Raw genomic sequence first — 12,220 nt, 5'->3', positions numbered from 1 at the left:
AAAAACTGTTACGATACTGAAATCTCAGAAACAGTTTCAGTTTGATTGAATCTCGTACAAAAAATTAATTCATAAACGGCTTTATAAAAGAAAAAGTCCATGCATGAGAAGGTGATACAAATGCGGTTATGAGGGAAATCATGAAAAGATGAGAATGCAATATAATCGAAGTCAATCCTTGAGTAAGCATTTCAAAAGTCCCTCGCATTTTATTTTTTTTATTATTATTTTGGTTCTAAAATATGAAATACTAACGCTATTTTAATACAAACTACCAACTTGAGCCAAAGACAGCATATACGAGAATATAACGCTGAACCGAAAATATTTTCAGCCTATCTTAGTTCAAATTTTAAATGAAATGAATAAAGAAAATCTCGTTAATATGTTGGTTTCTTCAGTATATAACAGCCGCCTCCTTGTTTTATTAATTCCATTCTATTTTCAAAACTCTGTAAGAACTTACAAAAACGCCGACATCGAATTACTCTCGTTCCCACCGGACTTAGCCGATCACTTACACAACTTTCTCATAAATAAATATCACTTGGCTGCTTTTCATCGCTTTCATCACACTGTCGTTGGCGTCGTTTAGTGCTGCTTAGACGTTTCGTTTTTAAACACGCGAAGAAAGGTACGTTTAAAGTAAGTACAATATATATTTTGTATGCATTTCATGTGTTATGTACGCTTTAAATGAAATGTAGTGAATTTTACAGTACTTAATAAACAGAGAGAGGTTATTGATGCTGTTCGTACAATTCTGTTCTTTACATGGTTGTCGGATAACGCCATTGTAGTTACGCATTCCTCTCTTGAATGAAACATAAACCTAGCTAAAGTTAGTTTTTTTTAAATCCGTACTTTTATTGCCCTATTCAGTGAGGTATTATTTTCTTACAGATAGAAAATTTGTCAAACAATGTGCAGTATTTCTATCACCAACAATATGAAGTATTATTGTTTTTTCAAATCAAGTTTTTATATATGGTATTAACAACACGTGGTTCACAGTTATGTAAGTTTTTTTAATCAATTATTATTGTCCGTTTTTTGTTATTTACCTTTTTACAGATGTAAGACAGCAACTGAATTTTTAAATTATTTGAAATTAAATCCCAGATTTATCCCTCTAAATACCATATTGTATTTTAGGTTTTCTGATAACTCTATTATGGTTTTTATGCATTCTTTTTATATTACTTTAAGTGAATATATGATCCAGTGCTATTTAGTAAAACAATTTTTGGACAAGATTGTTATAGACAAAAATAAAAATAATTACATGAAATCTGCAATATAATGTGATCTATACAAATTGTATATCATCAGTCTTCATTTTCGTTCATCACTACATCAATCTTCCTCACTTTGTATAACAGAAAACAATGTTTCCTTCAATAATATCTAAAGCATTGCACCTATAAAAAGAAAAAGGGCACACGATCTGATTATGTTTTCTAAAGGTTTATGAAAACATTTTAGTATATTCATTAAAATTCTTTATTTATTTAGCATTTAATTAACATCTTCCATTATTAAATATATTTGCTGTTTAACACTTCAGTTAAAGTTAATTAAAGTTAGCAACAGTTAAACTCTTTAAAAAATGATCTCATTATTTCAGAATAACTAAAATGGTATAAAAATTTAATTGTGCTAATAGAACACATGCTGATCCTTTCATAAATATAAACATGTGAAAGGCTGCTCAAATTATAATTAATTGTGGTCTTATCTATGTACCAGTTATACAGGACTCTGAAATGCTATCCATTAAGGTTCCATAAAATAAACGTTTATTAAAATATTTTAATATATTTACTAAATTCTTTATTTATTTAGTATTTCACTAATATTTTTATTTATTAAATATGTATTTGCTATTTAACATTTACAAATTTCCAACTTCAGTCACAAATTTCCATTTGACAAATGATTTCATTATTTGAGAATAACTAAAATCTTACAAAAATTTAATTTTGCTAATAGAAGTCATGCTGGTCCTTTCATAAATATAATCATGGTGTGAAAAGTGTGTTTATCAGCTCCTCAACTTATAATTAACTGTGATCTTATCGATGTAAGAGTTGCATAAGTTTCTGGAATACTATCCATTAAGGTACCGTAACCTAAAAGTTTATTAAAACATTTTCGTATATTCACTAAATTATTTATTTATTTAGTATTTCACTTATTTTTAGTTATTAAATATAGTTGCTATTTAACACTCCAGTTACAAACTCCATTTAACTAATGATTTCCTATTTTGAAAATAGCTGAAATCTTATAAAAATTTAACTGTGCTAATAGAACACTTGCTGGTTCTTATATAAATATAATCATAATATGAAAAGGGTGTTTACCAGCTGCTCAACTTTTAATTAAGCGTAGTCTTATTTATGTACCAGTGTGCGGTGTCTCTCTTCATGAGTCATAAATTCAAAGATCGTTTCGTTTCAGGAGTCAAGGTTGGGAGAGCATTAGAATTTCAAATCAAAATTTCAAGAGTTCTTAGAACATAGAAATAACATTTATTAACGATAAACTTATATTACTTATATTACTTCCGCCTATAGCGGCCATGAAACATAATCAAGCCTCAAATAAATATGACATGCGTCATTGTTCATGTTCAAGCATCAAGTGGAATATTTTTCATCGGCGCGCATCAAGAGCGCCGCCTATCTACTAAAAAGACGGAACAACCAGTTACACACTCTGGAACACTTATCTATTAAGGTCCCAATGAAACAAAACACTTGAAAAACTATGAACTGCACAGCTTTTCTTTTGCCTTTCCCTTTTTCCTTGGAGCTTAATCATCAACAAGAACATGGTTGCTAAAAATGTCAGCTATTCTTATATATAGGACATTTGGTTAAGGTTGCAGTTTGCTGTTTTTTAAGTATTCTGAAATATCTGCATACAAAATAATTATTAAATAAAGATTTTGTATACACTAAAGTACAAATATTCACTATTATATTTTTATAACACTCAAAAAATCATAAATCAAGATTTATTAGAATTGAAACCCTTTCTATGAGAACTTTTCAGTTGCACTTTCTAGTTTTTGATCTCTCTCTCTCTCTGTATATCAGTGGTTTTCAACCTTTTTTGCCTCATGCATCCCTTTCACCTGAGCTAGAGGATCATTCCTCTATTTTTCCAAACTTGAAAAATACATATATACATTTATTTATATTTAGTTTATTTCCTAACGCTTTTATAAAATAAGCAAAAGTACGGAAAATATTGGTAAATACCAAAACTTGAATAAAAGTAGTATTATATATTCATAAATTAAAACTAAATACTTAACAGCCAAATAAAAGGCTGATCGCATCCTCAACCCCCCGGTTTAGCACTCCTGTTTCTCTCTCTCATCATATGTAAAGATTTTTACATTTCTCAGGGCAACAACCCTCAGCTGAAGATGTCACGAGAAATATAAAATTATATCTACTTTGCTGTTTCAAAGGAATATGAGTCTAAAATTTGCTAGTTTTCTTTTTAATTTTTTACATTTTATAATATTAGAAATATAAGTAACCTACCAATGTTTGGATTTGAGAAGGTACTGATGCCAATTTGTAATGTAGTTTATATTATTCTTTCTTTCTAGAGAAATGTTAGTGCAGTAATTTAAGTTTATATAAGCATTACAATTATAAATAAATGGGCTTCTAATAATGTAAGCTTCTAATAATATAATAAAATAGACCTTAAGCATTTTCCCTCCTTGATGTTTAGCTTTATTAGAAATTTTATATCCTTAATTTCTTATTCCCATATTGCTTTTTTATTACTTATATTGTTGGCATCAAAGTGTTTATAACTTATCCTTGCACTTTTTCACACGGTCATTGCATTGTATTACTCTGCCCTGACATTTACTAACCACTTGGATTGTGAAGCATTGTGAGTTCACAACATTTAATTTATCATTGCTGCTGCCTGGCAAATTATAAGATATCAAGAATGTTACAATTAGATGTAGCACAATAGTTTGGGTACAACTGAGCAATTTAAAAGCAGTGATAATGTATCTCTAATATATTTTTAGTAATATGATGAATATAATTTATAATGCGTCTGATTTGTGTGAAATAAATGTATCTGGATGATAATTTTTATTAACTTTTCATCATTATCAACATCAGTATTATATCAGTTGCAGGTGACTTCTACACAAATTGATTAAAATCTGTTAACAAGCATAAGTAAAGTTATTACTTACAGTTATGGTATTGAGACATAAAATCTGAAACTCAGGATTAATACAGGATAATATAAGCAAAATTTAAGATAATTCAAAATACTTTGCACATTATCTAGATACTCAATTCAAAATTAATTGATCAAATATTACATTCATAAGATGCTTGATAAGGTCAATGCAATATTAATGACATTTTATCACTTACTGTATAGTTTTCAAAATAAATAGATGGCATTATATTCATTCATCCTTTTTTCTGTTAAAAAGTCCTGTCTCAGATGCTGTATAATTTAAAGTGTGAGTTCATATTTGAAATGTGTTATCTGAAAAGTTTTAAGTGTTTAGGCCACAGATTTTGCATTTTATGAACAATGATAATTCTTAGCTTCACAGGCATCCAGTTTCTTATCATGACTTTCTATATATAGGATTGATATGCATGAAAAGAGAACTGAAGATACTAATATTTTATTCATTATTTCATTCATTCATATTATTGGTGAATGAAGACAATTAAATACGGAAAGCCAAAGCACAAAGTTAGTAATTGGAAATTTGTTTTGACTTAAAATTCTACAATAATTAACATTTGATTATTTATGGCTAGTCAGTGCTTTTCGTATAAATAACACTACATCTATATTTAATTTCTTGCTTGAAATGTGCGAATGAAATTTAATATATTCAAGTAAAAAAACAGTCAAAACTTTCTATGATGATCATGAGCAGTTTCTGATCATTTCAATATTGCTTCTATCACCTTTTTAAAAACATTTATTCTTGAAGAAGTGGTACCATGTGTCAAATCCCCCTTAAACTCGATAGTTTTATTCAAAATCTAAGATAGCCTTTTTCTCAATGATATTTAATTTTATACTGGTGTTTGTCCTTTCCAATTAAATGACTTTCGGTGGTATTCAGTACTGATGTTTATGTTCTCAGAAATACAGGTTACTTTGAGGTGCTTGTCATGAAAGGTTTCACAGCACTTTACAAATTTATTTTCAGCGTTTCAATTCATTTTAATAAATTACATTTCTTGCAATATTATTTAAGAGGTGCACTTTTTCCTTATCCCCAAACAACACAAAACCCTTTCCAACAACTTGGCAACATTGGCAGCTATCAAATGTTTTTCTTTTTGTTGTAATTTAAAACATAACCCATATTTAAAATTATTTTATATAACCCATATTTAATTATTTTATTATATATTCATTACAGTAAATTTTTCTACTTGGTTGCAGTAAGTACTGCGCATTACACTTGAAATTACTGCTGCTCTTTTTAACATGACTCAAAGGCCAAAAAATACATGCTTATGTGGAGTTTCAAGGCATGCATTAAGCTGTATTAATCTTTTTAACAACTGGGCGTATGAAAATCTTTGAGTTTACATTGACCTTAAATTAAATAAATTTATGATGCTCTTAATTTTACATAGTACCAACGGTATAGGTCATCTGAAAATGATAAAGTTGGATTTTGTTTTATCAACCAGTTTGTGTGGAAACCGCAGAAGCTTTCTGAAAGAAGAATAAAGCATCTTAAAATGCAAATATGAGTGAATTTTTAAGATGCTTCATTCTTCTTTCAGAAAGCTTCTACGGCTTCCACACAAACTGGTTGATAAAACAAAATTCAACTTTATTCATATATATTTAAAAATTATTTCAATGCAAAACTCTTAGACATATAACATACATAAACATATAAAAACATATAAATAGAAAGTACAAGTTCTTGCAAATGTTCTGAAGCAAATATTTTTGGGGGCTGTTGAACCAATTTTCAAAAGCACTATAACTTTCTAACATAATAATTAGAACATCATTATGAAGACAATTTTACATGAACTTCATGTTAAAAGATATAGTAAAAATATTTATATAGTAAACCATTAAAACAAGAAACATATTAAGGATAATACTAAAGAATTATTTAAAAAAAAATATATGTGACCACAAGTGCTGCAGAAATTTAGCATCACAGGGAATGCTGAAATTGAAGCAAAAGAGCCAGTGTATTATTACTTGTTTGAACATGATTCAGTATTAACCATTAAATGTTAATGTATCTTAAGACATAACTTTTTTTTTTGTGACAAAAAAAAAAAAAAAAAAAAAAAAAAAAAAGAATTACTGAGTTTATGAGTTTATTTTTAATTTTAAGCAATTTGGTTTGAGACTTACCTACTGAGGGTAAATCAGTGTATTTTACTACCGTATTAAGATGCTTTCCAAAAAATGTCTAAGATATTTATTTGTTCCCTCCATATACAGTATAATAATGATTTATTAATGCCTTAAAAACCAATTTTTCTTTCAATTGACATAGCAATCTTTATCTATATTTTAATATACATAGTAGTCACAGCTTAATGTGATCACATTTGTCCTGGCCATTTTGAAACCGTTAACCGAATGATAACATAGAACGATAAGAAAAAATTATGCAATAGAATTTAGCTAATTTAATAAAAATGTAAGTAGAAACATAAAAATACTTTCAAGCATTTTGAAAAAAAAAAAAAAAAAAAAAAAAAGGCGTTACCAATGGATTGTTTGCAAGTATTATCCAAAAATTCATTTATAAATTCGTTTTGTTTCTGAAAATTATTTGACCAATGCTATATCCCTAATCTTTATACTCGGTATCCCCTACATCAGAATTTATAGGGAATTCACCAAAATCATGTTTACGTTCTCAGAAACTTTGTTACATGATGTGTTTTGATTTTTTTCAAAAGCCACTGGCAGATATCTTCTGTCTGACGAAGAGAACTTTGTGTGATTGCTCTTGAAATCAACAGAGTTATTCAAAATTCGCACCAAACTTAACAAAAGGTTGCTTTATTACTTTATTTTAAATGGTTGATTAAAATAAAAACTAAGCAGTTTGGTGACTTAGTCTCTTACTTGGTGATATTTTCAGGTGACTTAGCAGTTTTTAAAATTTGTTTTGAACTTATTCGAAGAATTTACATCGATTTAAAAAATTCATTTTTTAATATTTAGATAACATTAATCAAATTATTGTTCACAATAAGCGATTTAGTTTCCATGTTTTCTTATCCAAACAGGAGGGATTTTGATAATTCGATAACAATATTTGAATGATAACGTTAACTGAGATCACATGAAGTGGCGTTTACTGTAATATATATTTATATATTTAAAAATATTATCATTCGCCAAAGTTTTTTTGCTAAATATTTTGTGGGATCAAGTATTCAACCTAAGATGCTAAGCTGGGCTATTAAAATTTAAGTTACACTTAGCTGCTCTTTCTTTGAGTTAGGTAAAAATTTTTGTTAACAACACACATTCCTTTACATCCCAACATATTACACATTTCTCAGTTTAAGCAGTAATTATATTTTAAATTATTAGATGGAAACTCTGCTTTTTTCAGTCGTTGAAATGTATTTTATTATGCTATTTGTTTTTGTTTTCAATATACATTGCAGTGATAGAAACTAAATGCTTAAAAAAAAAAAAAAAAAAAAGAGAAAATGTTTGAAAACAGTTGTTTTCCCTTTATCTAAATTACGAACACATTCGGTATTTTAAAACTATTAAAACTGTACATTAATTTCGAAATAATTTTCTTTTTGAACATCTAGTCACTAAAAGAGTTATCTTCCTACTGTATAGGCAAGGTTGTTAGGGAATATTGCCATTTTTGTATGTATTCTTTTTGGTGCAGTCCAAATTACAATTAGATTTATAGACATATTTTTTATGAATATTCACTTGTGCAATTTGCCTGCAGTTGAAGAAATTACAATAAAATTTCAGCTGGAGTACAGCTATGCCTAGATATTTCTTCACTTGAAGCAAAGAGGTGCATTGTGCCCCTATATACAGCCAGATTAACTCTGAGTCATAGTACTCTGTCTTCTTAAAATATTTTAAATTATAGTGCCAATTCTGATCATTCTGCTGCCAACTCATTTTACAGCATACTTTTCCAGACTCAATACTGCATTATTTGCACCCAAAAATGTGATTTTGGGGAGTCTGAAAGCGCTTGGTAATTCTCTAGATTACATATAAAAGAAAACCATGATTTCATTTATATGTAATCTGGAGTTTCATCAGTTGGAACGTTATGGCGCGCTTCTGCTCTATGTGTGAGAGCATATGTTTTAGAAAATGTTGTGTTCCCGCTCTACATTGAGCACCAAGCACCGCTGCCGATCATCTGGCAATGAGCACAGAGTAAAATCGAGGCTGTTATTTCGTTTATCTTAATTTTGGAGGTATACTCATACTGCAGTCTATTGACTAGAATTGTATATATAAGAAAACGTTTTTAAGTCTTTATTTGAATCGTTCACTGAAAACAATTATGCGAGAAAAAATAATAAAAAGTCGTCTTTAAAGACAATTATTCATTCCATAAAAAAAAAAAAAGAAGTTATATGAAAAAGAATTTTTGGAGATTGTTCCCAGACATCACGCAATGGTACCTTTTGTTGACGAAAAAAGGAAATTATATATTTTGGAAATTTTCTCAAGTCTGTCATTTAACTTATTCCCTAAAAATAATGTACATTATGAGGAAAAAATAAAAGCAGCTTACCTCTAAAGATAACTCTTCATCTCATAAAAATGAAATTATGCGAAAAAAAATTTTTTTAAGCCGATTCTCAATGAAATGCATCGTTAATTACTAAAATTATCTTTCGAATGCCTTTATAAAGAGAATAAAAAACATTTATGTTTAAATTTTAAATTTTTTAAAAATTCTTTTGCGAAAAATCTGTATCAACATGCACCGGCTAATTGTTTACCAAGATAAATATATGATTCATATGGATAATCTTTAAATGATTTTTCTTTGAAATTATTATATGGAAAAATGTTGGTTTATAAAATTTAATTTCTACTGCATATGAAACTTATCGTATTTTTATTTACATACAAACATGTTAAATGGGTGATTCATATTCATTTGTAAAAGAGAGTTATAGTTAAGAATGATATTTAAGCAATGAAATAGGTGTATATTTTTATATATTTTGAGCACATACAATCTCTCCGTGCAACCCAAATGTACAACACGGGACGTACAAAAGTAAGATAATTAAAACATTAATTATTATGTGCATAAATAAAACGAAAAAAAATAGAGAAAACAGTCTAGACTTCACAAAAATAGGTAAGCTCACTGGCCAAGCAATTTTAAAATCATTCTGCAAGCATGTACGTTTTTGAACACTCGCATAAATTCTCCAGTCTGCGATTGAAACGAAAGAGGTAACTTGAAAATTTACCGTGACCGGATAAAAACTGAGATTCTTTCAAATTAATGAGGAGGAAAGACTTGGAATGCAATCTGTGGTAAATAGAAATAAAAGGGGCTGACGTTTTGGCGTCCTCTGCATTACAACATAAAATATATTCTTCATTCCACTAAAACAAAAAAAAAGGGACTTCCAATAACTCTTTGGAATGCTAATAGTTATTATCAATGGGTAAATTTAAAGCATCTTTAGCTAAGAAATCAGCTCTTTCCATAGATTCACATTATTTCCATAGATTCACAGATTTACATAGATTTACAGGCTAAGCATTTTGAAGGCGTGAGATGAAAGGAAAGCCTGGTTTCATCAAGAAGGAAAACGTCTTTAGCTGATATCTATGTATATTACTTTATAATTCCACAGAGAAATCATAGGATGCTCCGTTTATGATTCAATATGACGTTCTATGAAGTAAATTAAATTTATACAACCATATAGTCGAAAACCAGTTGCTTTTCTCTTTAATCTGCAATGATATCGTTTTTGTCTTTTCCGTTAGCACAAACTCGATTGCTGCTATTTGCTGGTGTACACGTCCAAGTGTTTTTCTCTTTGAACACCCAGCTTCCTTGAAGTAGATTCCTCTTTAAATTTTTGCTTCCCTCCAATTTCCTTCCTTCTACATTTATTTTCAGTGCTGACACAAAAAAAGGAAGATTTTTAGATTGTTACACTTACATAAATTTCGCATTCTTGTCAAATATTTTAAAATATCAGTTGCATTAAATGCGTTTCAGCTGAAGGCAGCTTCTGGAGATTTAAACTATAAATAAAGTTTAAAGCAAAGTCCAAAGGATAAATATTTGAATTAAAAGATTTTTGGTGAATGAGAAAGAAATAAACCACTCCAGCAGCGCTTATCCTATACCACCGAGTGACCCAATTCTTTTATCGAGCGCAAAAAATCTTAATCATATTATTTAGAGTTTTTAAGTCTAAAAATTTCTGTATTCTGTTTTTTTATATAATCTACAACACGAGAGAAAATTACTACAAAAACATTATTTCTAAGAGGATTAATGTAAAAATGCATGTTTATATATATGTTTTTTAAAGCTGGAACATGATCCAAAGTGTCAACATCTTGTTTGCTTGAAAACATTGTTAAAATAAACATCAAACGAACTTTTCTCAGTTTTAGACAATTAAATTTAAATGAAGTTAATGTAAAGTAGCAGACGATAACACGGCGAAAGTAAAAATTTACTCTTACATATATTTATATAAAAAAAAAAAAAGAAAAAAAAAGAAATTAAAAAATTTGAATAATATCGTCTATAATTTAAAGAAATAGCTTTTTCATATAGTATTAATAAATATTGCGCATCATTGAGGGAAAAAAATTCATGTAATTAATTCTCCTTAAAAATTTATTTGAAATTTAAGGTTAAAAATAGCTGTGGCAATTCACTGTAACAAAATCCATAAACGACTTTGCAGGTATGCTTAGAAATACACTTACTTTAAGATGATGATAAAAATTTTATAGGTTATAATTCAAATTTCTTTCGAAAAATTTATAAAAATTATTTAAAAATACAAATTAAAAAAATGAATCATAAAAAATGGGTGAATTTTATTTGGAATGAACCTAAATTTCGAAATGTGAAAGGTAGAATAAAAAATGAGATATTAATAAATATATACGAAATTCAATTAACATTGAGGAGCTAAAATTTTGAGAACTAATTTTTTAAAAACTACTCGTGTGATTTTTAAAAAACTTTGTAGTCTGGCATAATTTGAGTCATAGAATAGAAATATGAAAAAAAAGGAAAAAAAAAAAAAAAAAAAAAAAAAAAAAAGGCATGCTATTTCAGAAAAAGTCCGGTTTTGTGTCAAAATACCTATATTAGAATGATGCTATATATAAATTCAATATATATATATACTAAGATATATATATACTAAGATACCCAATATTCATAAGAAACATTACTTTCAGGATTTGTTTCTTCAGTTATGTTTAAAAATTTATTATCATTGATGCTGTTGGCACATTTTTAAGTAAGAGTGTAGTATATTTTCACTTTGGAATGAGAGGATTCAAAATAGTTGAGTCTTCTTGGAAAGCAGAAAACAATTTCTCTTTATCATACCTCCAAACGTATTTCACCATCACTTTATAGTTATTAACTGTTCTAATACTGTTAATTCCAATTACCTGTTTTCGAGGATCGATTTCAGCCTTAAGGAGCTTTTGATCTTTATCAGATGTAAAGTTTTTCTCATTCACAATAACTCGAACAATCAGAATCAATCTGATTTCCCGCAACAGATGGCGCCACAGCATAAGATTAGCATAAGATTTCGTTTGTACGATAGAATTACTTAAGCTTTCTTCACAAGCTTCACGGAAATTTATAAATCAAACTTTTAATCTCACCCAAGGGTTTCTCGGCATTATCACGAATTTGCTGGTTCATGTTCCATTTTAGATACGATGGCTGATTACCCTTTTTGAAATTTATTGTCCAGAGCTACGTAGAATTTGTCACGTACTTTCTATTTATGTTTCATAAAACAAATAAATTACCTGTAGGGGAAAAAAAGTCATAAATATTTAAAGAGTAATATTTTTTTTAAACTTTAAAATTAAATAGTTTTCATGTTTGAAAATGTAAATGAAATATTTTTATCTTGGGAGGGGGGGAATGAAACCTTTCGACTTAGAAGGGACAAGT

General features: G+C 28.4%; 1 protein-coding gene across 2 annotated transcripts in view; it reads left to right on the top strand.

Annotated features, from left to right (window-relative positions):
• Positions 1–320: 320 nt before the first annotated feature.
• Positions 321–12,220, top strand: part of LOC118201916 (uncharacterized) — a 34,151-nt gene continuing 22,251 nt past the window's right edge. Inside the window, exon 1 of one of the 2 annotated variants that reach the window (XR_015039193.1) lies at positions 321–645. Coding sequence is in view for 1 of the 2 variants with exons in the window: in XM_035374075.2 (XP_035229966.2) it covers positions 988–1,018 (31 nt within the window). In the remaining variant the exon portion in view is untranslated. Of the gene's footprint in view, positions 646–909; positions 1,019–12,220 lie in introns of those variants that run through there. The other variant, XM_035374075.2, reaches the window with a different exon arrangement.

The sequence above is a fragment of the Stegodyphus dumicola genome, chromosome X2, assembly GCF_044657685.1.
Source record: "Stegodyphus dumicola isolate Sdum_Otavi_A_Nest chromosome X2, ASM4465768v1".
NCBI lineage: Eukaryota > Metazoa > Arthropoda > Arachnida > Araneae > Eresidae > Stegodyphus > Stegodyphus dumicola.
Note: the sequence above shows the minus strand (reverse complement) of the source record. Positions and strands in the feature narration are given on the sequence as shown.